Source organism: Balaenoptera ricei, chromosome 1 (genome assembly GCF_028023285.1).
Source record: "Balaenoptera ricei isolate mBalRic1 chromosome 1, mBalRic1.hap2, whole genome shotgun sequence".
Taxonomy (NCBI): Eukaryota; Metazoa; Chordata; class Mammalia; order Artiodactyla; family Balaenopteridae; genus Balaenoptera; species Balaenoptera ricei.
The window spans coordinates 35,135,377-35,163,368 of NC_082639.1; the positions used below are offsets into that span (position 1 = coordinate 35,135,377).

The 27,992-nt window shown below is 54.9% G+C and overlaps 2 protein-coding genes across 9 annotated transcripts in view; one reads left to right on the top strand and one right to left on the bottom strand.

The window, feature by feature from the left end:
* ZNF691 (zinc finger protein 691) overlaps positions 1–25,499 on the top strand; it is a 79,739-nt gene extending 54,240 nt beyond the window's left edge. For 2 of the 8 annotated variants that reach the window (XR_009502831.1, XR_009502834.1), the window contains 2 exons: positions 20,684–24,225; positions 24,553–25,499. The gene's annotated coding sequence lies outside the window, so the exon portion shown is untranslated. Of the gene's footprint in view, positions 1–11,156; positions 11,301–20,683; positions 24,226–24,552 lie in introns of those variants that run through there. The other 6 variants (XR_009502833.1, XR_009502835.1, XR_009502832.1 and 3 more) reach the window with 6 other exon arrangements.
* On the bottom strand, positions 229–27,985 carry SLC2A1 (solute carrier family 2 member 1). The gene is made up of 10 exons (XM_059920240.1): positions 27,724–27,985; positions 16,136–16,231; positions 5,474–5,634; positions 5,079–5,319; positions 4,257–4,419; positions 3,983–4,170; positions 3,619–3,723; positions 3,087–3,188; positions 1,682–1,885; positions 229–1,315 (listed from the first exon to the last, which is right to left on the bottom strand). Exons 1-10 carry the CDS (start codon positions 27,739–27,741, stop codon positions 1,115–1,117), a joined length of 1,479 nt encoding a protein of 492 aa, XP_059776223.1. The 5' UTR covers positions 27,742–27,985; the 3' UTR covers positions 229–1,114.
* Between the last annotated feature and the right edge of the window lie 7 nt (positions 27,986–27,992).

A 27,992-nucleotide genomic window follows, 5' to 3' on the forward strand; every position in this document is an offset into this window, starting at 1 on the left:
TATCATACGTGAAGGAAAACGGGAATGCCTCGAATACCAAGATTTTTAGATTTTTCTCTAGGTACTAGAGATCAAACAGATTTTTAAGCAGTAGAGGGTGTTGATCAAAGGTGCTTGGAAGTGACTGAATCTTGGCATCAAAAAGTCTGAAGCCGCTCTAATAGTTGCTTCTTTCCCATTCCCATCCAAATCTGCCTACCCTCAACCCATATGCATTTCAGAACCATGTTTCTAAAAACCAGCCATTTATATCTGCTTAGGTAAGTTACAGAGGGAGTAAGGTGGTGTATTTACAAGTTGGTTTGTCCAGATATACTATAACTTAGTGTCTGTATTTAATATTGACAACCAAAAAATATATATAAATATCTTCCAACTATACACAGCAGGGCAGGAGTGTTCACGTCTTCTTGAATAGTGAGTTCTCAGTTTCCCGTGGCCCTCCTCTCTTGGTGATCGTCTGGCCCTCAGTGCAAAGGAGACTAGCACCTGGCAGCCCAGTCTGGCCCTTCCCCTCTCCTCCCTGTACTCCAGTGCTCCCAACTGGTCTCAGGCAAGGGAAGATGAATTTGAGTGGTTGGGTAGGAAGAGACAGGAATGGGCGAATCCTAATGGAGCCTGATCCCTAGGTGGGGAGACCCAGGCCCACAGAAGGAGTGGCCAGAGCCACCTCTTGGGGTAGAGGACTCATGGTTCGAAGTTCGATTAGTGTGTCCTTGGGTCATAGGTCCGGCCCTACAGATTAGCTTGGCAAAGAAGGCAAGTGTCTAGGCAGGGCTTGGTCCCCACCCTCAGGCACTGAGCCACTCAGGGTGAAGCCAGGGATGTGGATAAAGGAGACTCTGGCTGATAAAAAAATAATAACAAAATCAGTAATAAAAAAATTATAAAACCTGCTGCTTGTCTGAATAGATCTGAGCAACAGTCTTTTGTTAAAATCCTGGAGCCGTTAAAAGTCCTGAATATTCTTCTGGACATCACTACTGGCTGAAGGAAGGAGCCCCAGGCCCAGCTCTGCCGAGATCTTGTCAGTTTGAAAGTCTCCTCCAGCTGCCTGTGCTCCGAGAGATCCTTGGGCTGCTGGGAGCAGACCGGGCTGGTGGTGTGGGGCACCTCACACTTGTGAATCAGCTCCCAGGGGGTGGAACAGCTCCTCGGGTGTCTTGTCACTTTGGCTCGCTCCCCCCTGCCGGAAGCCGGAAGCAATCTCATCGAAGGTCCTGCCTTTCGTCTCGGGAACTTTGAAGTAGGTGAAGATGAAGAACAGAACCAGGAGCACGGTGAAGATGATGAAGACATAGGGACCACACAGTTGCTGAAAGATACACAGAAACACTCGGTTGGAGACCTGACCCTACATCGGGCCGTAGGACCTTGGATAAGTCACTTTACCTCTGGGCCTTTGATCTGAAAAAGGGAACGCCCACCTACAACCCAGGAGCACTGGGATGTTAATGTTAGACTCTGCGGCACCTGGCATGTGATAGGAGCAGGTTCCCACGGCAGAGCAGAACAGAAAATTCAAAGATAAGGAAAGAACCCTGTGTGACTTGGGCTTCTGAGCCTGTTTCCTCCCCAGCATGATTCCCGTAAGAATGGCAGGGACAGCATTTTGCACAGTACTATAGGGTCCTGCATGCAGGAGAGAAACGCTGAGTGTGGGGACTCTGGGAGTTCTCACCTCCACATACTGGAAGCACATGCCCACAATGAAATTTGAGGTCCAGTTGGAGAAGCCAGCGACAGCAATGGCAGCTGGGCGAGGGCCCTGGCTGAAGAGTTCAGCCACAATGAACCATGGGATGGGGCCGGGGCCCACTTCAAAGAAGGCCACGAAGCCAAAGATGGCCACGATGCTCAGGTAGGACATCCAGGGCAGCTGCTCCTGTTGAGGACGAGAGAGCAGAGGAAAGTTAGATTGGGCTGTGCTGGATCCTCAGAAGAAACAAACTGCATAGGCAGCCCAGGGCAGGCCTAAGGGCTCTAGGCTGGAAAGCAGGAGGCCAGGGTTGATCCTGGATTTGCCGTGTGACTTAGGTACCCTGTGCCGGGTCTTGGATTCCTCATCTGAACAAAACAGTTTAAGTCCTGCATGGTCTGCCCTCCCAGAATGGTCATGTAGTTGCATGTGGAAGGTGCTGAGAAGAGGTCCCTGAGGTCCCCTGGCTCTGGCTGCGGAGCAGTCTGCTTACAGTAGGAGGATGTGGAAGAACATTCCTGGGGGTGGGTGTTAGAAGGCTTGTAAGGTGCCCTACTCAGGACTGGCACAGAGCAGGCATGTGGTTTTACGTATAATCATTCTCGAGGAGGCTGCAGTAGAAAAGTTATATGGGCTTTGTTCCAGATCCCAGATCCGCTGCTCATTGCCTACGTATTGCCAGGCCTCTCGGCCATCACCGCGCTCTCTAAGCCTTGGTTCAGCTGTAAAATGAGTGTACTGGTGCTTTCCTTGCCCAGATGTTGGACAATCAAGTGTTGTGTGTGAAGTGCCTGGGACAGGATTATCACAGAGATTACAGTCACGGGCTTGGGGCCAGCAGACTTGAGGTTGATTCCTGGCTTCGTCCTTTATCTGCTACATTACTAACCTCACTGGGGGAGGTTTCCTCACCTGAGAAATGGGAATATTGACTGAACTACACCTGTACGTCGTGAGGACTGAGTGAGATGAGGCTTGTTTCCACGCCTCTGTGATGAGGAGGGCATTACTTTCTAGGGCTGTTCCGAAGATGAAATGAAGATGCAGAGGAAGACTTTGAAAACTTTAGTATCGGGCAAAGTAGCTCCTGGGGGGAGGGAACTTGAAGTCTGGGGCTGGAGGTGCGGTGGTGAGAAAGCACCAAGCAGCGAGGAGCCGGCTGAAGACAGGACGGGAGTGGGATGGAAGGAGCCAGCCTAAAGAGGCAGAAGGTCAGGCCCAAGCCCGGGATTGTGAGGGGTGCAGAACCAGGGCGAGGGCAGCACCCCCACCCCACCTGGCCTCCAGTGCTGCTCGCCAGCCTGGGGCTGAGACAGGCACTTTGGGGTCTGATGCCCATGTGAGCTGCCCCCACCTGCCGCCTCGCCCCCAGAGTGCGGCAACTCACCAGCAGCGCCAGCGCGATGGTCATGAGCACCGCACAGCCTGCCATACCGGCCAGGCCTATGAGGTGCAGGGTCCGCCGGCCAGCTCGTTCCACCACAAACAGCTGTGGGCAGAGAGGATGTCAGTGCAGCCCGCCTGGTGCCCCTCTGAACACACCCCTTCCTCCAGGAGGGTGGCCCCCAGTGCTGGGAAAGCCACGTGGCACTGCAGAGATGGATGCCTCCTCCCTGGGGCTCAGCTCGGGGACTACAGAGGATCTGAGGGAACGAGAGCTGGCCCCCGAGAGCCAGACAGCTGAGCATTCTGGCGGTGGCCTTGGGCCAGCCATTGCACTTCTCTGAGGTCAGTGTCATCAGCTGTTTGATAGAGTCATGAACTTGACAAGTTGTCGAAGATGAAATGAGAGAGCACTTAGGGAGCCCGTGATGCGTGCCTGGCTCGCAGTAAAGGCTGCTGTTTGGTCATGAGGCCCTGAGGCCCCAAGCTGGACCCCAGCTGCCAACTGGCTGTGAGCAACGATGCAGAAGACTCACCGACACGACAGTGAAGGCTGTGTTGACGATGCCGGAGCCGATGGTGGCATACACAGGCTGCTGCACCCCCGCCTTCTCGAAGATGCTTGTGGAGTAATAGAAAACCTACGGGACACAGAAGTCGCGGGGCTCGGCCAGGTGCGGTGGCTCTTCCCTGGCCTCTGTCCCAGTGGGGGCAGGACACACGGTCAGTAAAGAATGAAGGGGACACTGCACCAGTGCCCTCATGGGTTTTGGTTCTAAAGGAGAGCTGCTCCTCTGGCAGGGGTTCGTCTGTTGTTTTAAGTGTGGGACCTGTCCACAGCACACACTTGACCGCAGGGTTTGGCTAGGGCCACAGGAAAGGGTGGGTGAGGGCACTCACAGCATTGATGCCAGACAGCTGCTGGGACAGCTGCAGCACCACGGCAATGAGGATGGGCTGACGGTAGGCGGCCGAGCGGAACAGCTCCAGGATGGTGACCTTCTTCTCCCGCATCATCTGCCGGCTCTCCTCCTTCATCTCCTGCAGGTCGCGGGTCACATCCGAGGTCCCGCGCAGCTTCTTCAGCACTGGGGGGGCCGGAGGGAAGGCGGGGGTGGCTCAGAGCAGGGAGGAGGCCAGGGCCGGGGGCGGGGAGGGGCAGGGCCCGCCGTACCGCTCTTGGCCCGGTTCTCCTCGTTGCGGTTGATGAGCAGGAAGCGGGGGCTCTCAGGGCAGAAAGGCAGCAGGATGCACTGCAGCAGGGCTGGGATGAAGATGACGCTCAGCAGCAGAGGCCACAGCTCCTGGTTGCCCATGATGGAGTCCAGGCCAAACACCTGGGGGAGGCAGGGCCAGAGCAGCGGCTGTGAGCACCTTGCCCTGGGCCCACTCGCGGCCCCAATCCACCCAGGGGCCTTCTTCGCCTGCTTTGTGGCAGCTGCTGCTTTCGAGAGAGGGCTCTAGTTCTCAGTCTAGTTCTGCCACTAACGTGAGGCTTAACTTCTCTGAATCTCAGTTTCCTCATCTGTGACAAGGGGGAAGTAGGACCTACCTCATGGCATTAGTGGGGGATAAGATGGCAGGGCTACAGACATGTCTGGCAGGGGGATGGGGGCTGCTACTTTGCCACAGGACGATTTAGGGATGGGGCAGGGAGAGCCTCGAGAGAGGGGAGTGCATATATATATATACAGGCATCAAGGTGTGGAGGTGTGAGAGAGTCGGCATGTTGAGGAACCAGTGGGCTGCCCTGTGGTTGGATCCCCACGGTGAGAAGAAAGGACGCAAGGCTGAGTGGGCTGGGATGAGAAGGGTCAAGGCCTCTGGACTTGCTCTCCCAGCGGGGGGCCCCGGGAGAATGGTGAGCAGTGTTGTTCTCGGGACCTGCGCCTAGGATGTGTCTACGAGGCTGTCCTTTGCAGGGTTGTGGAAGGCCAGGTGAGGAGTTGAATCTGGACACACACCTGAGGCACTGGAGCCATGGGTGGGGGCTTACCTGGGCGATGAGGATGCCGATGACGATGCCCAGCTGGTGCAGGGTACCCAGGGCCCCACGAAGGTCCGTGGGGGACACCTCCCCCACGTACATGGGCACAAAGCCAGTGGTCAGGCCGCAGTACACACCAATGACGAAGCGACCCAGGATCAGCATCTCAAAGGACTTGCCCAGTTTTGAGAAGCCCATGAGCACAGCGGACACAAAGGTCAGCAGGTTCATCATCAGCATTGAATTCCGCCTGGGGGGCAGGACGGGGAGGAGGTCACAGGTCAGGCAGGTCCCTGGATCCCCCTGGAGGCCCCAGGGGCTGGGTCATAGGTAGGCCCTAGGACAGCCAGGGAAGGCCCCCCACCTCCCACTCCCTGGGCAGGGCCAGGACCCCTTCTGCTCACCGGCCAAAACGGTTAACGAAAAGGCCCACAGAGAAGGAGCCAATCATGCCCCCCACGGAGAAGATGGCCACAGAGAGGGACCAGAGCGTGGTCAGTGTGGCGGGCAAGATGCCCTCCTTATAGCGGTGGATCCACGTCTGGTTGTAGAACTCCTCAATCACCTGCAGGAGGAGAAGCAGCCTGATGGGCAAGGCCAGGACCCAGTCATCCTTCTCCCTTGCACTCCCCGCCTCAAAGAGGACCATTTTATCACGGGATGCTAGAGGGGGCCCAGGGGCCCAGCACCAGGCCCAACCCCAAACTCGCTGCTTTCTTAACGCCGGGTGCCGCCCCTTTTGTGGGCCTCAGCCACCCACACCACCGAGGGAGAGTGGTGCCGGCTCTCATACCTCCCCCAGGGGTGGTTTCCAGTGCCCTGTAGTTTCAGGCGCTCAACAGGACTTTCTGGCGATGATGGCAAGTGAATAGTGGTGGAAGTTCAGGCATAGCAGAGGGGCTCAGAGAGAGAGTGCTTCTTCCCGCATGCCCCTCCCCAATCCCCCTTGCTGGGGAGGAAATACAGCTGGACAGAGGCCCTGCGAGGGAGGGAAGGGCAGGCTCACTTTGCACTCAGGCCTGGTGTGAGCAACTTGCACACAAATGCTTGTGAGACCCACGCTGCCACTTTCTATCCCCCAGGCCCAGCCCCTCCTGGCTGGCCTGGGAGTTCCCCTCTGAAGGACCCATGGCCTCGTCCCCTCTCCCAGGTGCCCAGTTGGGCGGTACAGGGAAAGCTACAGACAAGGAAGCAGTTCCAGGAACTGGAGACACCTGTCCTAGAACAGGCCTCCCGCTAGCCCTGCCCCCACCAAAGGGAGGGCCTGGCTGGCCCAGGCCCAGGAATGTGGCAGGCGGGCAGCACCGGTTCTGCCTGCTCACACTCAACCCCTCCTCTCAGGCGACGCAGATACACGCCCAGTGCCTCGGGACAAGCCAGACCCACCCAGCCACATGCGTAGCCACAGGCCCAACGTACCCAGAAACAGCTTCCTGTGTACACATGCCATGACACACACGTACTCGCGCTCATGTAATCTGAATAGTCTCGGCTTCAACCAGTCACAAACCTGCATGCCCCTCTTCCCCTCCCCACTTGCAGCTCGAACTCAACTCCACGCACCCATCTGGCACCCCTCCCCACTGCAAGTTTGTGTGCACCGGGCAACATGCAGCCTCTCATACAGTACGATCTCCAATGGCACTGCTCTTGGCCCCCCGTAAAACCCTCCCAAGCTCCAGGGGTCTAGCAGCAGAGGAGGCTGCGGGCAGCCACAACAGCCAAAGGGGGAATCAAGGCCCACAGCCCCAGGAGTGCCCACTGAGGTATCTGCTTGTCTGTCCCAGGGAAGCTGGGCAGCTCAGGGGTGAGGAACCTGGACGCAACCAAGTTCAGACCCAGCTCCACCACTCACCTCCAGTGCGACCGAGGACAAATGATTTCATCTCGAATGACATTAGCAATATCCACTTCATAGTGTTGCGGGGAGTTAATGAAATACCCTTGGCAGTGCTCACATGGTGCTTGGTACCACCACTGAGCTGAGGGACCCCACCACGTTCCGGTACCGACCCAAGGGCAGTGCAGGCCACTGACAAAGGCTAACAGAGCCTGCGTCCCATAATTCAAAGTCAAGGCTCCTGCCAGATATCAGTCCCACCTCCCCACCTCCCAGCATCTCTACCTTTGCCCTATGCACCCTTTCCCCCACTTCCACGGTTACTCCTCCTGGAGGGCCCACCTGCCTTACCACGCTGAAACCTTTTGAGATCCAGCTCAGAGGGTCCCAAGAGTCTGTCCTCCCTGAGGGCAGGGACCCCAGTGGATTCACCCCAGGGCCCGTCCCAGAGCTGCTGCAGGGGTGCCTAGCAAGTGGATGGAGGAGGCAATGAAAGGGGCTTAGGCTTCCCTCCTAGCCGCCCTTGCTTCTGCCATGGGCAGAGAAGGCAGATTTCAACAAAACAAACACAAAGTGCTTGTGTTCTTCACGGGACAAAACCAACCCCAGAGGAGGACTGGCTGGGAACAGTAATGCTCCACTTATCAGGCTCTGCAGAGAGCAAGCTGTCCTGGATAAGGGAACTGCCCAGATAAATGGCCCTCACCCCTTGGAGGGCCCATCATCTGGCTGGAAATCTTTCTCCCTCCTGTGCCTCACACTGCCGCTCTGAGCAACCAGACCTACAAGCAGGGCTCCGGGGCACTGATGTCCTTGGGGCTCTCTGCAGGGGCAAGGAGAGGTGTTTGCCCCAGATGACACTTAATTTTTGCATGCTGTAGTTCTCAGGCTCACCCCCTGCCCCTTGTGTTTCAGATGCTTGTCTCACAGAACTCTCCACATCTCGTTTTAAAATTTGCCAAGTCAGCTAATGGAACTTGTCTGAACTGTACGCAGAGCCAATACGTGTAGTATTTAGGTAGTAAGTGCTTACTACCTAAATGGGTTTAAGGGTGTGAGGCTGAGGTCTTTAACCCTCTCCTTGGGATCTGGCTGGAGATGTTGAAGAACCATGTGTAAGTGAGGTGTTACCAGATCCTCCCCAGTTAAGTCTCCTGCATGTGGTAACAAGTCAGAGGGGCCAAACCCTGGCCACGGCTAGCTCCTTTATGGCTCCTGAGCCCCTTGCTGCTTAGACCACTTTATGGGGTTGAGGGACGGTGAGCAGCCAGCACCCTCCACCTTGGCCCCAGGCTCATCCTCTTCACCCCCCAGCAGCACTTCCTGGCCAAGCCGAGGTTGCCCGCTGGGTTCCTCCCTCTTGATCTGGTGCTTGAGATTTGTGGGAAGAAGCTAAGCGTGGTTTTCCTTTCCTGCGGGCGGTGTGTGGGCTCTCTGTCCTCTCCCCTCGGGTCCATGCCCTATGTGGGGGGTGAAGCTGGCCCTTGGCCCAGGAAAGGCGGTGGGTCCCTGGAGAACAGGAGAACCCTGCGTGGGGAGAAGTTCTGGGGTCACTTCTTCCACCCAGCCGCCGCCTTGAGCATCATCCAGCAGCGGCTGGGTGCCTGTCATGGAAGAAGAGCCGCCTTACTGCTCTGCTCCTTTAACAGGATCCCACAGGCCCAGTCTCCACAGCGAGCTTCCTGGCAGCCTCCGCAGCCCCGGCTCATGTTTGAGGCGAGGCCTCACACATGCTTCTTCTGAATGCTCTTTCCTCACATTCTGGTTACAAGCCTGGGAGCTACCCTTGATCCTGCCACTGCCCCACATGCAGTCACTCACCAGGTCCTGTCCATAAAATTCTACCTCCTAATCAGTCCTCCTCTCTACTCACGCAGCACCTGCCCGAGGTCTCACCTGGATTCTGCTCCGGACTCCTCCCATCCACCGAAGCCAGATTCCCATTCCCACCATTATTCCCTGACTTGGCAGTCGAGCCCTGGACATCGAGTGCACCAGGCTCAGCCCTCCGTTTGTCTCTGCTTCCTTCCCAGCCCATTCCCAACCCCTCTCCCTGCCAAGGGTCGGTGTGAGTGCATGCATGCTGGGGCAGGTCCTGGTCAGCCATGGCATCAGGCTGTTGGAAGTTGAGGGGCTATTAGAGCTCTCTGTCCAAGCATCCCCTCATTGAACCTAGAGGGCAGAGGCTCACTTGACGACACTGTAGGGGCCAGCATGGAGAAGCAGGATGGCCCTGGGCAGCTGCCATCCCTTGGACTGACTGGTTTCCAGTAAAAAACCATTCCTCATCCCAGCAGTTCTCCTGCGGGTGAGAGTGGGGAGAGGCTTGTGTCATGTCTGTCATCCCCCCTCCCTTCCCTGCCTGGGTAACTGTGGCTGAAGGACCACACGTCTGCCTGTCTAGAGCGGAAGTTCTGACTTCCTCTGTGTCAGGGCAGCGTCTGTAGTGAGGCTCTGGGTGTGAGGCGGAGCCCACTGCCTGGCACATGGAGTAAGCTGTTCCTTGTGTCACTGTTCTCTCAAGAAGAGAAGCCATCTACTTGAGAGGAACATTAAGGACAGAGTTTTCCATTTTTTTTTTTTTTTAAACTTATATAACTGTGCCTTGATTTCTTCTTCTTTTTTTAAAATTTATTTATTTATGGCCGTGTTGGGTCTTCGTTTCTGTGCGGGAGCTTTCTCTAGTTGCGGTGAGCGGGGGCCACTCTTCATCGCGGTGCGCGGGCCCCTCACTGTCGCGGCCTCTCCTGCTGCGGAGCACAGCCTCCAGACGCGCAGGCTCAGTAACTGTGGCTCACGGGCCCAGTTGCTCCGCGGCATGTCGGATCTTCCCAGACCAGGGCGTGAACCCGTGTCCCCTGCATTGGCAGGCAGACTCTCAACCACTGCGCCACCAGGGAAGCCCAGAGTTTTCCATTTTTAAATTACTGCAAGACAAAGCATTAACCTAGGAATTTATAGTACAAGAAAGAACCTGAAGGAACTAGAGGCTTGCCTTGGGGAGTAAAGCTCTATCTTCAGACCGTGCTGGCTGCCCCAGGCTGAGGGACCCAGCAGGTCTGCAGAGCCCCAGGGCACAGACTTCAGCTCAGGGGAAAGAAGAGCTTTCTAGGCGTCAGAGGATGAGATGACCCATGTTACAGGTAGTGAGTCCCCTGTCAGCAGGGAGCATACAAGTCAAAGTTTGGATCAGGGATTGATATAAACAATTTATGTAAAAGGCTAGATAGAAAATATTAGAGTTTGCTGACGACATATGGCCTCTGTTGCTTATTTTTCTTCCCTTCCCTCCCCCAACCACCCTTTTAAACACGTAAAAGCCATTCTTGGCTCATAGGCCATACAAAAACAGGCTGCTGGCTAGATTTGGTCCCCCTGCCAACCCGTGTTCTAGAATTCCAGACCACTGCCAAGAGAAGGGGTATATGTTTTGAAATTTCTGGCTGCTCTCCACATCTTCCCTGGAGAGGCCTGGTCTCCTAGATCAGCTGTCCCCAACCTTTTTGGCACCAGGGGCCGGTTTCGTGGAAGACGGTTTTTCCACGGACCGGGCGTGGCGGTGGGCGTGGTTCAGGCGGTAACGCGAGCGGTGGGGAGCGGCTGATGAAACGTCGCCCAGTACCGGTCCCTGGCCCAGGGGTTGGGGCCCCCTGTTCTAGATCATCCTGAGAGGGAATCAGCTCTCTCTCAACCCTTTCTTCTCTTAGATATACTGTGGGGATGAAGGGGTTAAACAGCCGCCCAAGCTTTGAGGTCCAGTCGGGAGGAAGTAAGGGCCAGCTTATCCAGTTCAGCCCCTCAGCCTGGCTTTGACCCCTATTTCCTGTTCCCTACCTACCCCTCCCCCACAGCTGGGGCTGCCCCCGCCCCCGCCCCCGCCCCTCAGCCCAGATGGTATGTCTCCATAGCAACTCAGCCACGCCCCAGGGTCAGCTGGGAGTTCAGAGACAGATGCTACAGGTGGGGCTGGACAGATAACTTCTGGGTTCCTCAGGGCCTCTCCCTGGGGCCTGGTGAAGAGGCCCAGGCAGCCAGATGGAGCTAGAAGCTGGGCCCCAACCCCAGAGCAGATGATCGGACCACCCTGGTTGCTTTGGCTGCTTTTCTGGAAGAGCCCTGATATGGCTTCTCTCCAAGCCTTTGCTCTGACCTTCTCACTGGTCCCTGGCCTCTGGGGTCTCCCCTGCAAACAGAAGAATCTTCATTTCCCCTGCTCACAGCTTTTCTTGTCTCCCCACCACCCTCAGGATGAAGTGTCTCTTCCCACCCCACATGGCGACGCCCCCACGCTGCCTGGGCACCCCACACCTCTGCACCTTCGCTTTGCTGCTGCTTCGCCACCTGCCTGGTGAGCTGTTGGTCGCTTTCCAGAGCCATCCCTCCTCTGGAGAGCCTTCATAACCTCCTCTTCATTACTGCAGTGGTTCCCAAACGGGGACAATTTGCTCCCCCCCGTGTCTGGAGACATTTTTGGTCATTACACTGGCAGGGGTAGAGGCCAGGGATGCTGCTAAACATCCTACAATGCATGGGACAGCCTCCGTAATGCCAAGGAACTATCTGTCCACAAATGTCTATGGTGTTGGAAAAAACCCTCCTCTATGGGCCAGGTACCCTCTCCCTCCCCCTCGTGGGCTTACACCAGCCTGTCTGTGTTTCCATCACCGCCCCGGACAGCTAACTATGAGGCACTGTGTGCTCCCTCTAGACTAAACTCCCAACAGGGGGACAGTCTGGTTCATCTGGGTCCCAGCACAGGGCTGGAGGCAGAAAGCTTTGTCACTAATTGATAAACAGGCCATGAACCGGAAAGGCTTAAGAGATGACAGAGCTGTGGCAGGGTGTTGTGGTGTAAGAGGCTGTGCAACTGTGTGTGGGAAACTGAGATGTCTGTGCGTGACTCAGCTTGAAGTAAGAGCAGGAGAGAGCAGCAGGGTAGCAGTTGTTGGCATGTAAAAGGGTGTTTCGGTGCCTGTAAGTGTAACTGCCATTTCTTCTGTGGTGGTCAAGGACGCAGACTGGAGCCAGACTCCCTGGATTTAAATCCCAGCTCTGCCACTTACTAGCTGTGTGTCCTTGGTTTAATTGCTTAACATCTCTGTGCCCTAGTTTCTTATAAAACAGGGATTATAGTGTCTCCCTAATGGGGTTATATTATATGGAACAATTGAATTATTGTTTCTAATGCATTTGGAACAATGCCTGGCACGTGACAAGTGAGCTGTAAGCTGTGAGAGTCCGTATAAGCGGAGATGGGCGAAGGGGAGAGGGGGCCCAGAGCTCTTTGGATCTAGGCAGAGATAAGGAGAGGCTGCCTGGAGCCTGGGCTGGGAAGCCCGTCTTGCCTCCAGTACTTTCACTCACCAAGCAGGTCGTCCTGGGCAGACCTCGCCTGCTCTCTAGACCAAGTTCTTCCTTTGGCAAACAAGGAACGTTGAGCCAGCGGACTGTCAGGCCCCTTCCAGCCCAAGCGGTCTGGTTTCTGAGGATCCCTCAGACATGCCTGACACTGTCCCTTGGCCAGTAACTCATGGTTCCTCAATGGCCTTTAGTCACCTCTGTTGGCAGCTCAGCCATTTGGGGAGGGGAGAGGTAGTTCTCTCCACTCAGTATGATGGTCAGGATGCCCTTGCTCATTTATCTGCTCTCTGTGTGGCTGGGCTCCCCTCCTCCCCCGGAGAGGCCGGAGGCCTGGCAGGGATGTCGTCATCAGGCGTGATGTCCATCAGGCCTGGCGTCCATCTGTAACTAAGCCTCTCTCTCCAGGTGACCTTTCCCAGCCTCGGTGCCTCCTTTATGAGGGGGAAGATAACCCCGACCCTACCCACCTTGTGGGGCTGCTGTGAGGAGGTAACTTATTAGGAGGTGCTTTGTAAACATTTAAGATAATGTTATGATTAATTAACCACTTCCAAGAGGAAGCCCTTTGGGGCCTGTTTTATGGAGGAGACCAAGCTTCCGGTGATTAACAGCAGTACTGGCACCCTCACCTCTAGTGGGGCAAAGTCTCCATTGGCAAGCAGGCCAACGTGGCCAGTGCAGTGCAGTTTCCTAAGGGAAGTGCCTCTAGACAGACAAGGGGGGTCGGCCTGGTCGGTGTGGGCCGTTAGCAATTCCCCATCAGTGGAACACTTCATGCCACCGCATCTCTGCACAAGCCTTTCCTATTGCCTGGGATACCTGCCCCTCCTTCCCTCTGGGACTGATTTGCCCTCGAAGGTCTAGCACAGCTGCTAACTCCTTCGCGAAGCCCTTTCTGTCTCTGCCATCAGCCCTACCTCCAGCATTAGTCATTCCTTTCTCTTCGTTCCCATAGCACCGGGAAGCACTCCGTTAATAATACTGTGGCTTTTCCCAAGGGGTCTCCCCTCCCCACCCCGCCCCTGCACTCTGGATGGTTGAATCTCTGGAGGGCAGGGACAGGGCCCAGCTCTGACCATGTGTCAGGCAGCTCCCTGAGGGCCAGGGTGAGCCTGCTGCGTTCTCGGCTCTATCCCTCTCCACCATCTAGGGCAGTGCCTGGCACAGTCCACGATGAGTGAAGGTGTTGGCACAATCACTGGGCCGTCCCAGGACAATGGCTTTGGTGCCTCCTGAGGCACGGCCGTTGGCTCTGAGACCCGCTTTCATCTCTTCCTCTAGTGTTGTCCTCTCCCCTCTTCACATGTTAAGTTTATCACGTTTTTTCCCGGTTGGAAAAACTACGGCCAGGCTTATGAGAAGTGTCTGTAAAGTACAAGAGTAAACAGGCGGAGTGCCTGAGCGCGCGCCCCCGGAAATGCCACGCAGGTCTCTCGCCTCAGTCCTCAGAGGCCGGCTGCCCAGGTGACCTTTGGACAGGTGCCCGCAAATGCTCCTATAAATGTTTACCGCTGGGCCCTCTGTGCTGCCCGGAACCGCTGCCCGCTGCCCCGCCCATCTTCCACTGTAATTCTCACCTTTCGCCTGTTTCTGATTAGATGGGAGGTCCCAAGAATTAGAGAACACTCTGGGTTTGTCCACATCTGCACCCTTGGAAGTGTCTTAGTCCCTTCCGGCCAAATGCAACCCCTTTGCCTCTGCTCCACCACCACCGGCCTCCTGAAGGACCACCCCCACTCCTTATCTTCACCCTCTCCTCCTCTGCTTGCTGATTCCTTACAACCCATTTAAAAATGAAGTCTTAAAAAAAAAAAAAAAAATGAAGTCTTCGTATTAAAAAAAACCTTAGCCAGACAACCCCTCTGGCGACCACCCTTCTTTCTTCCTTTTCTACCGAGTCCCTTGGAAGGGCTGTCTTTGCTCTCCCCCATCTCCCTTCTCCCTGTTCAACCCACTGCAGGGAGGTCTCTACCCACAGGACTCCACTTGGACAGCCTTTGCCACGGCAGGGTCACCGGAGGGTCTTTTGCCTTCGGCAGTATGGAGCTGATCTGCCCAGGTCAGCCTCCGGAGCACCGGATAGCATCGCTTCACTCCGTCCACATCCGAGTGCCTGTTCCTATCTGTTTCTGGAAAACACCTCTATTCTGTTCTTAGAGTCCTAGTTCTGTCACCGTGCGTAACTCACTATGTGATCACAGTCAAGTGATCACCCCTGACTGTGATCACTTAATCCAGTGCTTCTCATCTTTTGACTGCACATTAGAATCAATTGGGGAGCTTTAAAAATTTGATGCCCAGACAGCATCCCAGACCAATGAGGTCAGATTCTGTAAGTGTCAGGGGACACTTACTGACGTGCAATCAAGTGGAGAACTCAACCTCTCTCTAAGACTGTACACACTTTGCATCTGTAAGGATTCCCAAAGGGAGCCAGCTCCAAGGCACACACCTTGGCAAGATCTGCTCAGAGCACTTAGCGAAAGCAGGGCTTGGAACCGTTTCAAGCATGGGCCCACGGTCGCCATTTCCCACAAGCTTGGAAAAGCCCCGTCACGTCCGCTGCAGCTGAGCATGACTCAGCAGGCCTGGCCGCTCTGGTGACCTGCTCCCCAGCATTGGGCGTGGCACCCACGGCCACCCTCCGCCTATTTGGAGGAGGCCCAGCTCCCCCAGACAGGCCCCAATCCTCGGAAAGCAGCCACACTCACTTCCTGGCCTCACCTGTCTGGACCATGAATGTGGCCTTGACAGGACGGTCCACTCTCATTTTGTCCCGCCCGGGAAGGTACAGACTTTTAAAATGACCAGGTGGCTGGTCCGGAAGACAGCCTGAGGTTGTGTAAACAACAGAGTTTGGCTTCTGACTCCACCATCCCCTAGCTATGTGACCTTGAGCCCATTGGTCATTTCACCTGCCCTGGGCCTCGGTTTTCGGGTGTATAAAATGGAAATCACCGCCCGACCTTATGAATGTACACAAGAGGCCTGGCGTAGAGGAGGGACTCGTTACAGTCTCCTTTCCTGCCCCCGTCCTCTTCTCTCCTCCCCAGAGCTGTGGGCTGGCTACGCTGGAGGCACTCACCGGGACCCCTCCCAGTCCCGACACTCAGGTGAACACGTGAGGACAGATCTGGGTTGTGCTGTGGGGGGAAGGGAATAAGCACACACTTGCACCCCTCCAGTTCCCTAGGGCAAGACGCTGTTTTTGCTTTGCCTGGCCCGGGGCCTCCAGGGAGACAGGCAGTTTCAGCCTAGAATGGGCTCCCTTACAAGGGAGTGTGCTGCGTGTGGATGGGTGAGAGCACGGGCTCGGGGACCACCTGGCAGGGAGGGCGCCAAGGCAGACTGCTGTCGCATACCAGCTCCATCCCTGACTAGCTGGTCATGCTGGGCAGGTTCTGGCCATTCCCCGCACCTGCAGGGTAGGAGTGGGCACAGCTGCCTGCCTGCCTTAGGGCTCGGTGTGAGCAGCAGGTGAGAAAAGCACCACGGAAGCCCTCTGTAGCCCCAGAGGGCCGCACGAATGCAGCATCACTACACCGAACACGGCTTCAATTTTTACAAATGTCTGTGTCGGGTGGGAGGTTGGTCGAGATGACCTATAAAGATCCCATGGTTCTGTGGGCCCCAAGATTCCAAGGCCAAAGCTAAGAGTCTCTAACCCGTTCAGGGCCAGAATATTGGCTGGTAAGGCAGATGGTGAGTTGATGTAAATGACTGCAACGTCCAAGAGGCAGGGTGAGCGCGCGCGCGCGCGCGCGTGTGTGTGTGTGTGTGTGTGTGTGTGTGTGTGTGAGATGCGGGCAGGGGTGCACAGCAGAGCCCTCTGGTCTCGAGAAGCCTAGGACGGCACAGCACTCACCTTCTGGGGGGCATTGATGACTCCAGTGTTGTAGCCAAACTGCAGGGAGCCGAGCACTGCCCCTCCCACAGCCAGCATGAGGCGGCCCGTCAGCTTCTGCAGAGAGAAAACCCCACACTGTTAGAGGCACGTCAGGCCCAGGTTACTAGAGGGCAGGGCCTGGGCTGGCAGGTTCCCTTGTTCAGATAGCTTGCCTGACTCCTGGCACCACACCAGCCCTTCTCTGAAGAAACCTGGCCACTTCCCGACCTCAGGTGCCCAAACCAGCCCTGCCAACTTCTAGACACTGGGCTGGCCGGACTCATTCCTGGGGAGAGAGGGTAATTAGGGTCTTCCCCCTCTCTGTAGCCAGGGCTTGGCAGTCTCTGGGGTCTCATTCCCCTGTTGAAGCCATGCCTGGGGTTGAGGTGGCTCCAGACTCTCTGACTGGGAGGCCCAGGAACCAATGCAAGGGGGGCCAAATTACGTGGGAGGAGCGGCATAGATGGGCGAAGTGCCCTGGATTTGGAGCCCAAGATGCTGGCTTCTAATTCCAGCCCGTCTGCCTCCTTGCTCTGTGAATTCCAGCAGGTGAGTCCCCTTCCCCACTCCTCCCGGACCGTCTGTTTGCTTGTCTGCAAACCCTCGCCTCCATTCACAGGGCAGATACTGAGGCAGAGACAAGTTCCAGCTCACTCAGGGGTCTGCAGAGAGCCAGGCTGAAGCTCGGGGCAACCATCCCCAGACCACGAGCTTCCCAGGGTTGTCAGGACACAGATGACATAGCAGCCAGGAATGTGCTTTGGAAAAGTACACGACACAAGGCGAGTAAGAGTGCTGGGTCAAGGTGTTTCCAATGGGCAAAGGGCTGGGGGAGAAAAAGGGCAGTGGGATTCTGTCTCCTGGAAGCCAAGGGCCGGAGGCAGCAGGAAGGGAGGAGGCCAGCAGGCAGGAGGGCCCGGGGAGAGCAAGGTGCCTTGCTAGGGAGAGGACTTTTGTTTTCTTTTAAAATGAAGAAGCCAAGATGTATGACAGTTAAGGCAGGCCCTTAACTGACCGAAAGAACGGGGCCTGGGGGGAGGGATGCCAGAGAAATGACGGGCGGGCATTCACCAGGTGCACGACACCGGGCTGGGCACTGGAGGGGAGGGGTGTAGGCACAGATCCTGAGCTGCACCTACCTGTGGAGGGGAGAGCCTCAGCTTGGCGATGGCCTTGGTCTCCCCCCCCCACCCCCACCCCTGGAACCCAGAAGCAGCCCTGACTTCAAGATCCTCACAGATAGCGCTGGGCTTAGCTGTTAATCAGACACATTCCTAGTATGGTCTTTTCATTCTCTAGAAGCCTCAGGCCAACGATTGCGAAAGCTAAGGTTCTCACGTCAGAGGCTAAGAGGAAGGTTTCAGCCAGCAGGAGTTCAGAGCCCATTCCTTGTCAAGGGAGAGCTGGATCCTCCCTTCCCACGGGCTCCTTCCTGGCCAAACTCTGGACATTCATCCTAGACGCCGCGGCTTTCCTCCCAGCGGGCTGCACTCCCTGTAAATCCTGTCTGTCACGGCCCACCCTGCCCAGCACCCCTCAGAGCCTCCCTCTCAACTCCTTAGGGAGCCTTCAGACCCAACGCTGTTGGTTCCGAGTGGGTGGTGAGCACCTGACAGACCTCCTCTGGTGGGCCCCGGCCAAGCCCAACTCCTCGGGTGACCACTGGGATTAAGTAAGAGGATGTCACAAGGACGGCACGACAGCGGCTGTTGAACCCCCATGTGGGGGCTTTCTGCCTGGTGAGTCACAGGCGTCACGGCTCAGGGTTGGCTTTGAGGTTGGCCATCGTCTGATACTAATGGTATACAAGGTATATATTTTTCTAGTACACACTCGAATAAATATAAAACTAGCAATGCAAACCTATGATTTGAAAAAATGTGGCATAACTATATAATGGAGTACTTAACAAAGAAAGCTCTTTAGGTACTGATTTGGCATACTCCCCAAGTTATATTAAGTAAAAAGCAAAGCTTCAGAACAGTGTGTTGTATGCTACCTTTTGTGTGGGGGGAAAAAAAAAAAGGCTAGGATGGGGGAGAATATACACATCTACTTCCTTAAAAGAATGCACAAGAAAGGTAACAGTGTACCTTGGGGATCTGGGTGGCAGAGGCAGGGTAGAAGGGAGAATTTTAATTTTATATCCCTTTGTACACTTTTGAATTTTGAACCACATGAATGTATCACCTATTCAAAATATTTTTTACAAGCCCTGTGGTTTCATATTATTTAGAACACAGCAATTTAAATAAAAATAGAAGTGAAAAATGATACAGATGATATGCGGATCCGGTAAAAATCGTGCCCTTGCATGAATGCCCTTGCAGAAGGGGCTCTGCTGGGGGGCAGTACTATTACTACAGCCCTGTCTCCAGTCTGGCTCTGGTGTGCCAGGGGTCTCTGGGCCTCTGAAGTCAGTCTTGGGGCCCTGCTGAGCAGCTGTGCCTCTGAGAGCGGGGGCTGCTGGGAGCCAAGGACAAAGCCCTCTGCTGGACTTTGCCACTTGGCAGGTCAAGGTCAAACTCTGCTTTAGAAAACCTGCCTACCCACCCGCTGGGTTATATCCACATCCACCCAGGCAGGCTGCTGCGTCAGGACCTACTAAAAGGCTCAGTGACTTGTGCCCCGGGCCCCGGTCCTGATATCAAGGAAGAGGCATCAGGTCCATTGGGAAGGGGAGGCTAGTGTGGTCTGAGCTTCAACCGGGGCACTGCGGGAGCCCTGCAGGGACAGACTTGTAATTTTGCCTGGGACAGTCAATCAAAGGTGGGTTCCTGGGAGGTGATACTGGAGTTGGGCCGTGAAGGACATGCAGGGAGTCTGCCAAGTGGAGAAGCGGTGGCAAGACTGCATTCCAGGTAGACAGAACAGTACGTGCAGGGGGAAGAAGGGGGGGCCCTGCAAGGCCGGATCTAACGGGGTGCTCAGTGTGGCTGGATGCTAGATCCAGGGGAGGAGCATGGCCCCCGCTCCTGGGTAGGCAAGCGGCACCCACCACCTCTCGCCCCACCGCACCCACCGCACCCAGCACGCTCACGACAGGACTTGGAATCAGGAGGCCCAGGATGAAAGGCATCGAGCTGCTTCCCTCACCCTGGAGTTGGGATATGTGGTAGCCCTGACTCTGGGTCTCAGTTTCTTCACATAAGAAATGGGGATAAGAGTGCCTTCCCTTAAGGCTTGCTGTCAAGCTCTGCGTCATGGAGCTGGCAGGGTTCACTCGAGAGGTGTTTGCTGAATCAAGGAGGGATGGGAAGTCCCCATGGCACCATCTCCCCTCACCAGTCCCGTGGCTGGAACTGAAAGGCGGTGAAGAAGTCCATTCATTCAACATGTATATATTTAGGTGCCAAGCTGATGGACTAGTTGGTGATGCCTTAAAGAAGGGGTACAAGCCCCACAGCTCACGGCTTTCTTGTGGAAGCCTTTTATAGGGGTGGAGGAGCAAGGGAGAGTCCAGAATCTGGGACCACGGCCGCCCATCACCACCCCTGGGGATGGGGCTACCTCCTAGAACATCCCGTGCTGTTCCAGGCCTTTGCCCTTGCTGTGTGCTCTACAGTCTCCAGCTTCTGCTCCAAGCAGTTGGGAATACCCATCTGCTGTCTACCCACCACACTGGGAACTCCTTAAGAATGGCACCTAGGGTGCCCAGAGTAGGGTGCAGCGCTGAATATTTGTACAAAGCAAACGTGTCACTTCTGAAATTAGCTTTTTGGGCAGAACTGGCTCTGCGTGTATCTGTTCTCTGAGAACAGTGTCCATCCTAACAGATTCGAACTCGGCCATGTAGCAAAGCCACGAGGAGTACTGGAACATCAGCTCTGAGAGCTGGAGACAGCCTAAAAGTCACTCTCCAGGCCCCCACCCCAACCCACAGGGCTGTGGAGGAAAGACCTCTGACCCGAGTTCAAATCCTGATTCTCCTAGGGGTGCCCCAGGCTTCACAATTCAGCAAGTGCTTGGGCTCAGGGTCCTGCACGAGGAGGCTCTCACGCCCTCACCCCTCACCACCCCATCCCAATTCTGGGGGTCCTGAGGCCCACTTAGAGCTCTCCTTCTCCCAGGAAGCCACTGATGAGGTGTTGGCTTCAGAACCTCTCCTCCCACACACGGGGATGCCGGGTGGCCTAGTCAGGTCATGTAACTTGCCAAGCACCGTGCGTGGCCTTTCGACCTGCGTCCGTGGGCCGGGCCTCTCCCTGGCACGCACTCCGGCTCCGGGCTCTCCCAGTCAGTACTGGCGGAGGGAGGGCATGTGGCCACGCCACTCAGAGGTAGGTCACTCCCAGTGGGAGGAGGGTCCGCGAGGAGGGTCCTGGAGGCGGGATGAGCCAGATGTCACTCACATCCTTTCCTCCTCCCACAGCTCCTGAGTAGCCCTGGGTGCACTGGAGCATGGGACAAGGACCTTGTAACTGCGTGGTCCCCAGTTCTAAGCAGGGTGGAGCAGGGGTTTATGGGATCCGTGACAGCTCCCTTTTTATTTATTTATTTATTTATTTTTTACTTTAATTTTCTAAGATTTCATTTGAACAAAATTCTGGGAGATGAAAAAAGAAGCCCAAGAAACTGCAGAATTGCTGTAATACCCTCATTCGATTGATGGGGAGCCTAAGGTCAGAGGGTAGGGGCCCAGGATACTCGGCAAACAAAAGCCAATTCTGGGACTTGAGTTCTTTGGATTCCTGGACAAGGCGTTTTACCCTCTGAACTCTTCCAGCCTGTCAGGTCTTTTCAAGAAGAAGAGTAATAACCATGTGAAGCCTGACCTTCAAGTGACCTCAGGCATTTACTCCTCTCAGCCATCTTCTTCAAGTCCTCCAGTGATGTCAGGACTTCTGCATGGCTGAGCCTCCCCTGCACCCCGCAGTGGCCCTGGAGGCAGAAGGTGCTCATCAGTCTTCAAAAGCAGAGAGGAGAGGGAGCTGCCGCTTTTATCAGCACCAGCAGCACCGGGCAGGCCCTAGGCAACGTGCCAGGGGCTGCATCCACATCCTGATTTAACCACCATCACCAGGCTCTGGGGGAGAGATGGCTCCCACTTCACGGATGAGAAAACGGGACACTCAGAGAGGAAAAGGCGGATGATCAGGAGGCCTTCAGCTGCTGGAAGCTTCAAACTGAGGGGTCTCTGCTGCCAAACCCTTCCTGCTCACGTCCTCCCCCTGCTTCCGGGTACTGGTCCCCAAAGGAAGCAAGGTTTCTATCTGCTCCTTCCTTCCTATGTAGGTCAAATTCCGTTCCAGCAACTCGCTGGGCCTTGCCCAGTTTGAGCCAGGACAGCCCAGGCCCAAGCTCAGAAACCTCTCGGTCGCTTGGGTAGATTTTGCTTTAAGCCCAGGTTGGTCAACTATGGTCCGTGGCCAAATCCAGCCTGCCAGCTAAGAATGGGTTTTACATTTTTAAGTGGCTGGGAAAAAAAAAAAAAAGGAAGACTAATATATTGTGATACATGAAAATTGTATTAAATTCAAATTTCAGGGAAGTTCCCTGGCAGTCCAGTGGTTAGGACTCAGTGCTTTCACTGCTGTGGGCCTGAGGTTCAATCCCTGGTTGGGGAACTAAGACCCGACAAGCCGTGTGGCTCGGCCAAAAAAAAAAAAAAAAAAAAAAAAAAATTCAAATTTCAGTTACCATTAATAACATTTGATTGGAACACAGCCATACTTGCTTGTGAAGACTATATTGTTTATGGCTGCCTTTGTGCTACAACAGCAGACCATATGGCCCACAGAGCCGATGATATTTACTTACAATTTAGCCCATTACAGAAAAAATTTGCCCATCTCTGCACTCCCAGGTGCTCTGAATTGCCAAGTGCAAACCCAACACACGAGCTGCACAGGACTTTTCAAAGCCTTCCAGGCAAAACCAAATCATCTTCCAAAAAGGTGTTAAATGCAAACAAATGACTCCCTGAGTCAGCACCCGGGCATCTGGAGAAGCTGACACCCCAGAGAGGTACCCATTCAGCGGAGAGGTGGGCACCAATTTGACTATGATAAGAGTAATTTGATAAGACCATGGGAATATGTAAAGGTCCCCAACACTCTCAGCAGACAAGTTGAAGTACCCCACTTGTGTGACCTTGAAAAATCCTCTTCCCCTAAGACCTCCTGTTCTCCATAAGAGAGGTTTCCTAAGAATAAGAAATTATATTACTAAGGAAAGACAATACCTGAGTGCATGTTCCCAACACTATTCTAGTCAATGGGGATTCAGCAATAAACTCAACCGAATCCCTGCTTCATGGAACTTGATATTTTAGTTGGGGGCTGGCAGCGGGGGGTAAGGTGGAAGAGTAGAAAATAAGTACCTAAAATACATCAGGTGGTGAGTGGTATGAAGAAAGAAAGTGATGAGGACAATCACTTAATTCTTAATCACGGTGGGACATCTTGTAATGGAATATATGCAGCTATTGGAAAGCATGCAACACATCTGTATGTACTTGATACGAAAAGAGTGCCAGGTAAAAAAGCAAAGTACTAAACAACGTATAGAATGTACATTTTGTGTAAGGAAGGAGGAGATAATGAACTTGTATAATGGCACTTCCTCATATGTGCAGAGAGAAACACTGCAAGTATTGGTAGGTGACCAGGATGGGCTGCACTGGGCTGCACAGAACTATGTAGAAAGTGTGATCCAATTACACTAAATTCCATTTACAGGCACACAAATACACATGCACAAAAAGAGGTCTGTGAGGGTAAACACCAAACCATTGCAACTGGGAGAAGATGTTTACTCTCTTACTTTGCATGCTTCTCTATAGTTGGCTCCATTACAGTACTTCTGTAATTAAAAAAAAAAAAAAACCCTGCAACCTGACCTAGAGAGGTAGGTATTATCCCTGTTACAGTTGAGGAAATTAGCTCCAACAGGAGCTGTGGCTGGTCTGAGGTCAAATGGTAGAGCTGTTTCTGGTGGAGCCCTTTCCTCCTCACTCCCCAGTGCCAAAATAGTGGGGGTGAACTCTGGGCTAGGCGCTCTGGGCAGATGACCTGTCCAGCAGAGGCCTCAGTAGCCAAAGGCTCGATAAGCTGGGGTCTGGCGACAGCTCTCTCCCCTTCCAGGGTACCAAGGCCCTGGGGAGGCAAAAGCCAGCAAGGTGGTGGTGCTGAAGTCTTAGAAAGGGTGAACACTGCCCTCATTCTGCACGAGTTCAAGGTCTGGGAGCCCTGCTCCGTTACTGCAAAACCCCAATGTTTATGCATTAGCTATTGAGCTACTCCCTCCCTGGCCTGGAGGCTGGATGGCAGAGCCTTAGGCTCCACTCCATGCCTCCCACGGAGGAGGCCGGAGGCCGGTAACAACTGGAGGTTTGTTTTGGTGACCAGGCCTAGACACAGCCTCTCTGAGCCCATAGTTTCAACCAGGAGCCTTCTCAACCTCTACCATTCTGGGACGCAGGTTACCAAACTGAGTGGCTTTGTCACCTCTCTGCCCAGGAGTGAGGTGGGGGAGGGGTGAGGTTGCAGGTCCCAAGCCAATGCTGCACACCTCCCCTTTGTCCCAGGCCTCCCCAGCTCTGCCAGCTAGGGTGGGAGGGGGAGACAACTGGATGCCTGTACCCTTGGAGCTCGAGCAAAGCTCTAGGCCCTGACATCCTGTGACCAGGAGGCACTGGGTAAAGCTGAGCTCCTTGAAGTCACAAGCTGATTACAGGGGGATTGGGGGTTGACCCAGCTCCAGGCCAGGTAGGGTTGGTCCCGGAACGGCTCAGCATGGGACAGGGATCATCATGGAGATGTTTACGATGTCCGTACACCCAAACTGGACGTGCAAAGGGTCCTTCCACTGAAAATAGCCGCCACCCTGCTTGAGGGCACTGGGCAGTCTCGCCACAACCACCATGCGGAGTGAACCTCCATTTTACAGGGAAGAAAACCGAGGCTCTGAGGAAGGCCACTTCCCCAAGGTCATAGTCTTATGAGGATGTGTTTTGTTTCCATTCACAGAAGGCTTTCAGTTGTCAAATTATATCTAATCCAACTATTAGACTGCACCCAGAAAGAGGTTGGAACGTCTGGGAGTCTGGGAACTCCTGCTCATTTGGGGTGAGTGGAAGGTGGCACATAGGACAGGGGTGTGCAGAAAAGAACATGTTTTTTAAAAAAATACTGAAGAACATCTCAAATTTTTTGTGACAGCCTTATCTTGGCTAAGCCTTTTTCCTTCTCTGGCCTCAGTTTCCTATTTGTCAAACAGAGGCCTGGGCCATGCACGGGAAGGTTCCTTCCTGCTGGGGACTTTTTTCCTTTATCCTCTTATGCCATCCTAGAAAGGCTGGCAGGTGTTTTGTGGTGGGAGGCTAGTATGTGACCTTGGAAAAGTCATTTTCCATTGGACTGTGACATCATCATGACTTGTTATCACCCTCACAGGGGAGGCAGGGCAGCCACATCGGTTGACCCATCTCTGGGCCTGGCACTCTCACCCACGGGCTACTCTGCAAACCAGCTTCCTGACAAAACCCCTACTGGAGAACTAGCCAGCGGGAACTTTAATGATTTACCCAACCAAGCGATACAGCCCGGGCATCCTGGGACTCCCCAAAAGCTCATGTTGCCCGAATGCCAGACTTCTGGACAGAGGCTGCAACCCAGGTAGCAGGTCACCTGGGGCCCAGGTAGGTGCAATGCATCCTGGGAATCCAGAGAAACAAGGGATATCTATGGAGCATCCATGGGGACAGACACATTTATTTCTGAATTCTTACAGACACTCTAATGACGAAAATGACATCATTCTGCAGACGTGGCAACTGAGCTAAGCTGGAATTCAAAACCACAAATGCAGGACTTCAAAAGCCTATGCTCTTCCGTACCACTGAGGGGCTGAGGAACCCCACGGGTTTCTCATTTCTCCTTTGTCTGGAGGGCGGAGCGGCAGAGTCCTGGGGCACCACTGGGGCGCCAGGAGGGACTAGTTGGGAGTTCTTCACAAAGGGCTGGGTGAGACATCTGGGGGCAGGGCTCACCCTCATCTGCTGCCCAGGACGGAGCATGAGCAAAGCGCTGGCTGGGACAGGAGGGTCTTCAACCTGTCTCCTCCCTACTTCCTACTCAGTTAAACTCAGCACAGTGAGACGCAGAGGAGCACGACAGAACGCAGGAAAGTCAGCTGAGTCAACTGAGAAGATGAGGAGGAACACAGCCGAAGGAACTTCAGAACTAGACACACCTGGTTTTAAGACCTTGGGCAAGTGATATAACTTCTCCAGGCCTCAGTTTAACCTCTTGCACAAAAGGGCTGGGCTTGCTGAGTGAATCAGCAGCTCCAAAGGAAAGAGCTTTTTTCTACAATGTATACAGGATGATTCATAGAAAGTTCAGCAAAAAAATAAAATAAAATAAAAAATAAAAATTTTTTACTATAACTGTTATCTGTATTTGTCTTTTGAAATTTCTACTTTATGTAGACATATAATCTATTATTATAACAGTGCACATACATGAATTTATAAATACAGGTAAACCACTGGGAAGGAGGTGCTCCAAAATTATTTATTGATGGAGCCGGCAATCAAAAGTTTGGAGGGTACTGCATGAAAAACACCTACCTGCTACAGAAATGGCTGGCACATGGGCACCCTGGAAGTTAGGCAAACTCTCTCCCCTCGGCTCAAAATTCAAGAAAGTCTGTGGTGAAAAGGGATAGTGTAGACTGAAAGCCCTTTCTGATTGGCCTGGGTTCAAATCCAGTTCAGCCACTTACTAGCTGTGTGACTTCAGGTAAGTTACTTCCCTTCTCCGAGCTCTAGGCCCCCGAACCAGCAGAGCTATATATGGAGGGTCAGTGACACTGAAAAGCATTTGAGCCCAGAGCCTAGTGAACTACAAGTGACTGTTGACTTTCTCCTCCACTTTTCTGTCTCCTCTCAGAATATTCACTTATCCACTCAACAGATGAACACCCAGGTCCTGCATCACATGCTGAACAGACATTTCTTACCCTTGAAGGAGTGAAAAAAGTTTTCCCTCTCTTACAGTGAAACTGAGGCCCAGAGAGGTTAAGTGACCTGCCAGAGCCCTGAGGTAACACAGCAAATATTTAAGCTTTGCAGTGGCAACGTTCTTACCACTAGCTAAAATAGCTTCTCATCTTATTTTTATTTTGTTATATCCCAGCATAATGGCTCACCTATGACTGTCAGGAAATGTGTTCTGGGCTCAGGGTCTCCCTTCAGGCCAGGGCGGGGTGGTGAAGCAAGTTGTTTGGATTCATCAGGCATAAAGGAGCCTTTTCCCGCTGAGGGTACAGCCTGGCGTCACTGTCACGCACCTCACCGCCCAGCCAAGACCTTGCTCAGTTCCACCGGACACCTCCACAGCCCATAGAAAGGGCAGTGCAGAGTTCAGCGCTAACCCCCCATGCCAGGTGGAAAAACGGACATCCTCGTGCCTTCCCTGCCGAATTTCAAAGAAAAAAGTCACTTGAAAATATTCTATAGAAAGGGGAGGAAGGAAACAATGCCCTACAACACACAAGGTGGGGTCCAATAAATATTTGTTGGAAAGGAACCGTTCTGGGAAACTCACAAAGATCCCCTGTAGGACAAGTCCGTTTACAGATGAAAAAATGGGATCGTATCTAGGCAGTTGTTTGCTCCCGGGGGAAGGAAGAGTCCTCATATATTCAGTCCCGCGTCCCTCAGCTCCCTGGCCCGCGCTACTCCCACTCCACTCCAGCAGGGGCCCCTTCCCGACCCTCCGCCCCCCCGGGATCGCGTCTGCGGCCCCTGGGGTCCTCTCTCCGTCAGGCCCTCACCAGCTCCGCCCGAGCAGGGAAACGTGCCACCTCAGAGCACATCTCCCCGGGTCTTGGCAAAAGCTCTGGGGCCTGCACTACGCGGAAAGAAGGGCCTCGGAAGTCAGGCTTTTCGCCTCAACCCTGTAGCCAGGCACCCTGGGGTTGGAGCCCGGGCCTTAAGAGAGTGCCCTCCGCCTTGGAACCCCGGAGGACCGGCGCGGGGACTGCGCGAGGCCGCGGAAAACGCCCAACACCAGGCCGCGCGCCCAGTGTGGCGCCCAGGAAAAGGGAGCATCTGTTCCGAGCCGGCCGAGCGGGGGCGGGTCCCTCCTCCTCAGAGCGCCCGGGCCGGGGCCCGGCCGGGGGCTCGGCCGGCTCAGCCAATGGGCGCCGCGCTCGGGCCCCCTCCCCCGCCCCGGGAGAAGTCGGAGCTGGGCCGCTGCTGAGGAGATCGTGAGCGACGTGCCGCGCCCGGGCCCTGGGTCCCCCGGCCCTGCGGGGCCGCGTGGACGGCGCGGCGCCCCCGGAAGGAAGCCAGCTACTCAGTGCGGGCGCCAACAACGCACGCGGCGCCCACGCGCCGGCCAGATCCCGACCCCATCCCCGCCCGCGTCCCCGGCAGCGGCAGGGCGCTGCGCTCCAGGCCCGCGCAAAGCATGGCTCTGAGAGGCGCGCCGCCGGCCCCGGGCGCACAGAGCGTCCGGGCCGCCGGGGAGGCCCGGGGAGGCCTAGGCCGGCGGACGGGTGACCGGGGGTCCGCGCCTTTGTTCCAGGCGGGGAGGGCCCGCGGGCGCGCGACTCACCTTGCTGCTGGGCTCCATGGCCGCGCTGTGCCGGTGGCTCTGGCAGCGCTGGGTGCGCGGGCGGCGACGGGCGGGCGGGCTGCACTCTGCGGATCAGGCTCCGGCTCCGGTCCCGAGACTCCGACTCCGACTCTGACTCCGGTCGCTTGGCCTCCCGCTCCCTAGCGAGCTAGCTCCTGGGACCTGCGGCCCACGATCTGAACGCTCGCTGGGGTTACCTCTGAGCGCTGGGACGTTCGCGTTTATAGGACCCCAGCCATTGGCTGGCG

Coding starts and splice junctions, on each gene's coding strand:
- SLC2A1 (XM_059920240.1), bottom strand. Junction 1,886..3,086: donor CCATCGCGCTGGCGCTGCTG/GTGAGTTGCCGC, acceptor CGTCCTCAACAG/GAGCAGCTGCCCTGGATGTC. Junction 1,316..1,681: donor TGTGCTTCCAGTATGTGGAG/GTGAGAACTCCC, acceptor TGTATCTTTCAG/CAACTGTGTGGTCCCTATGT.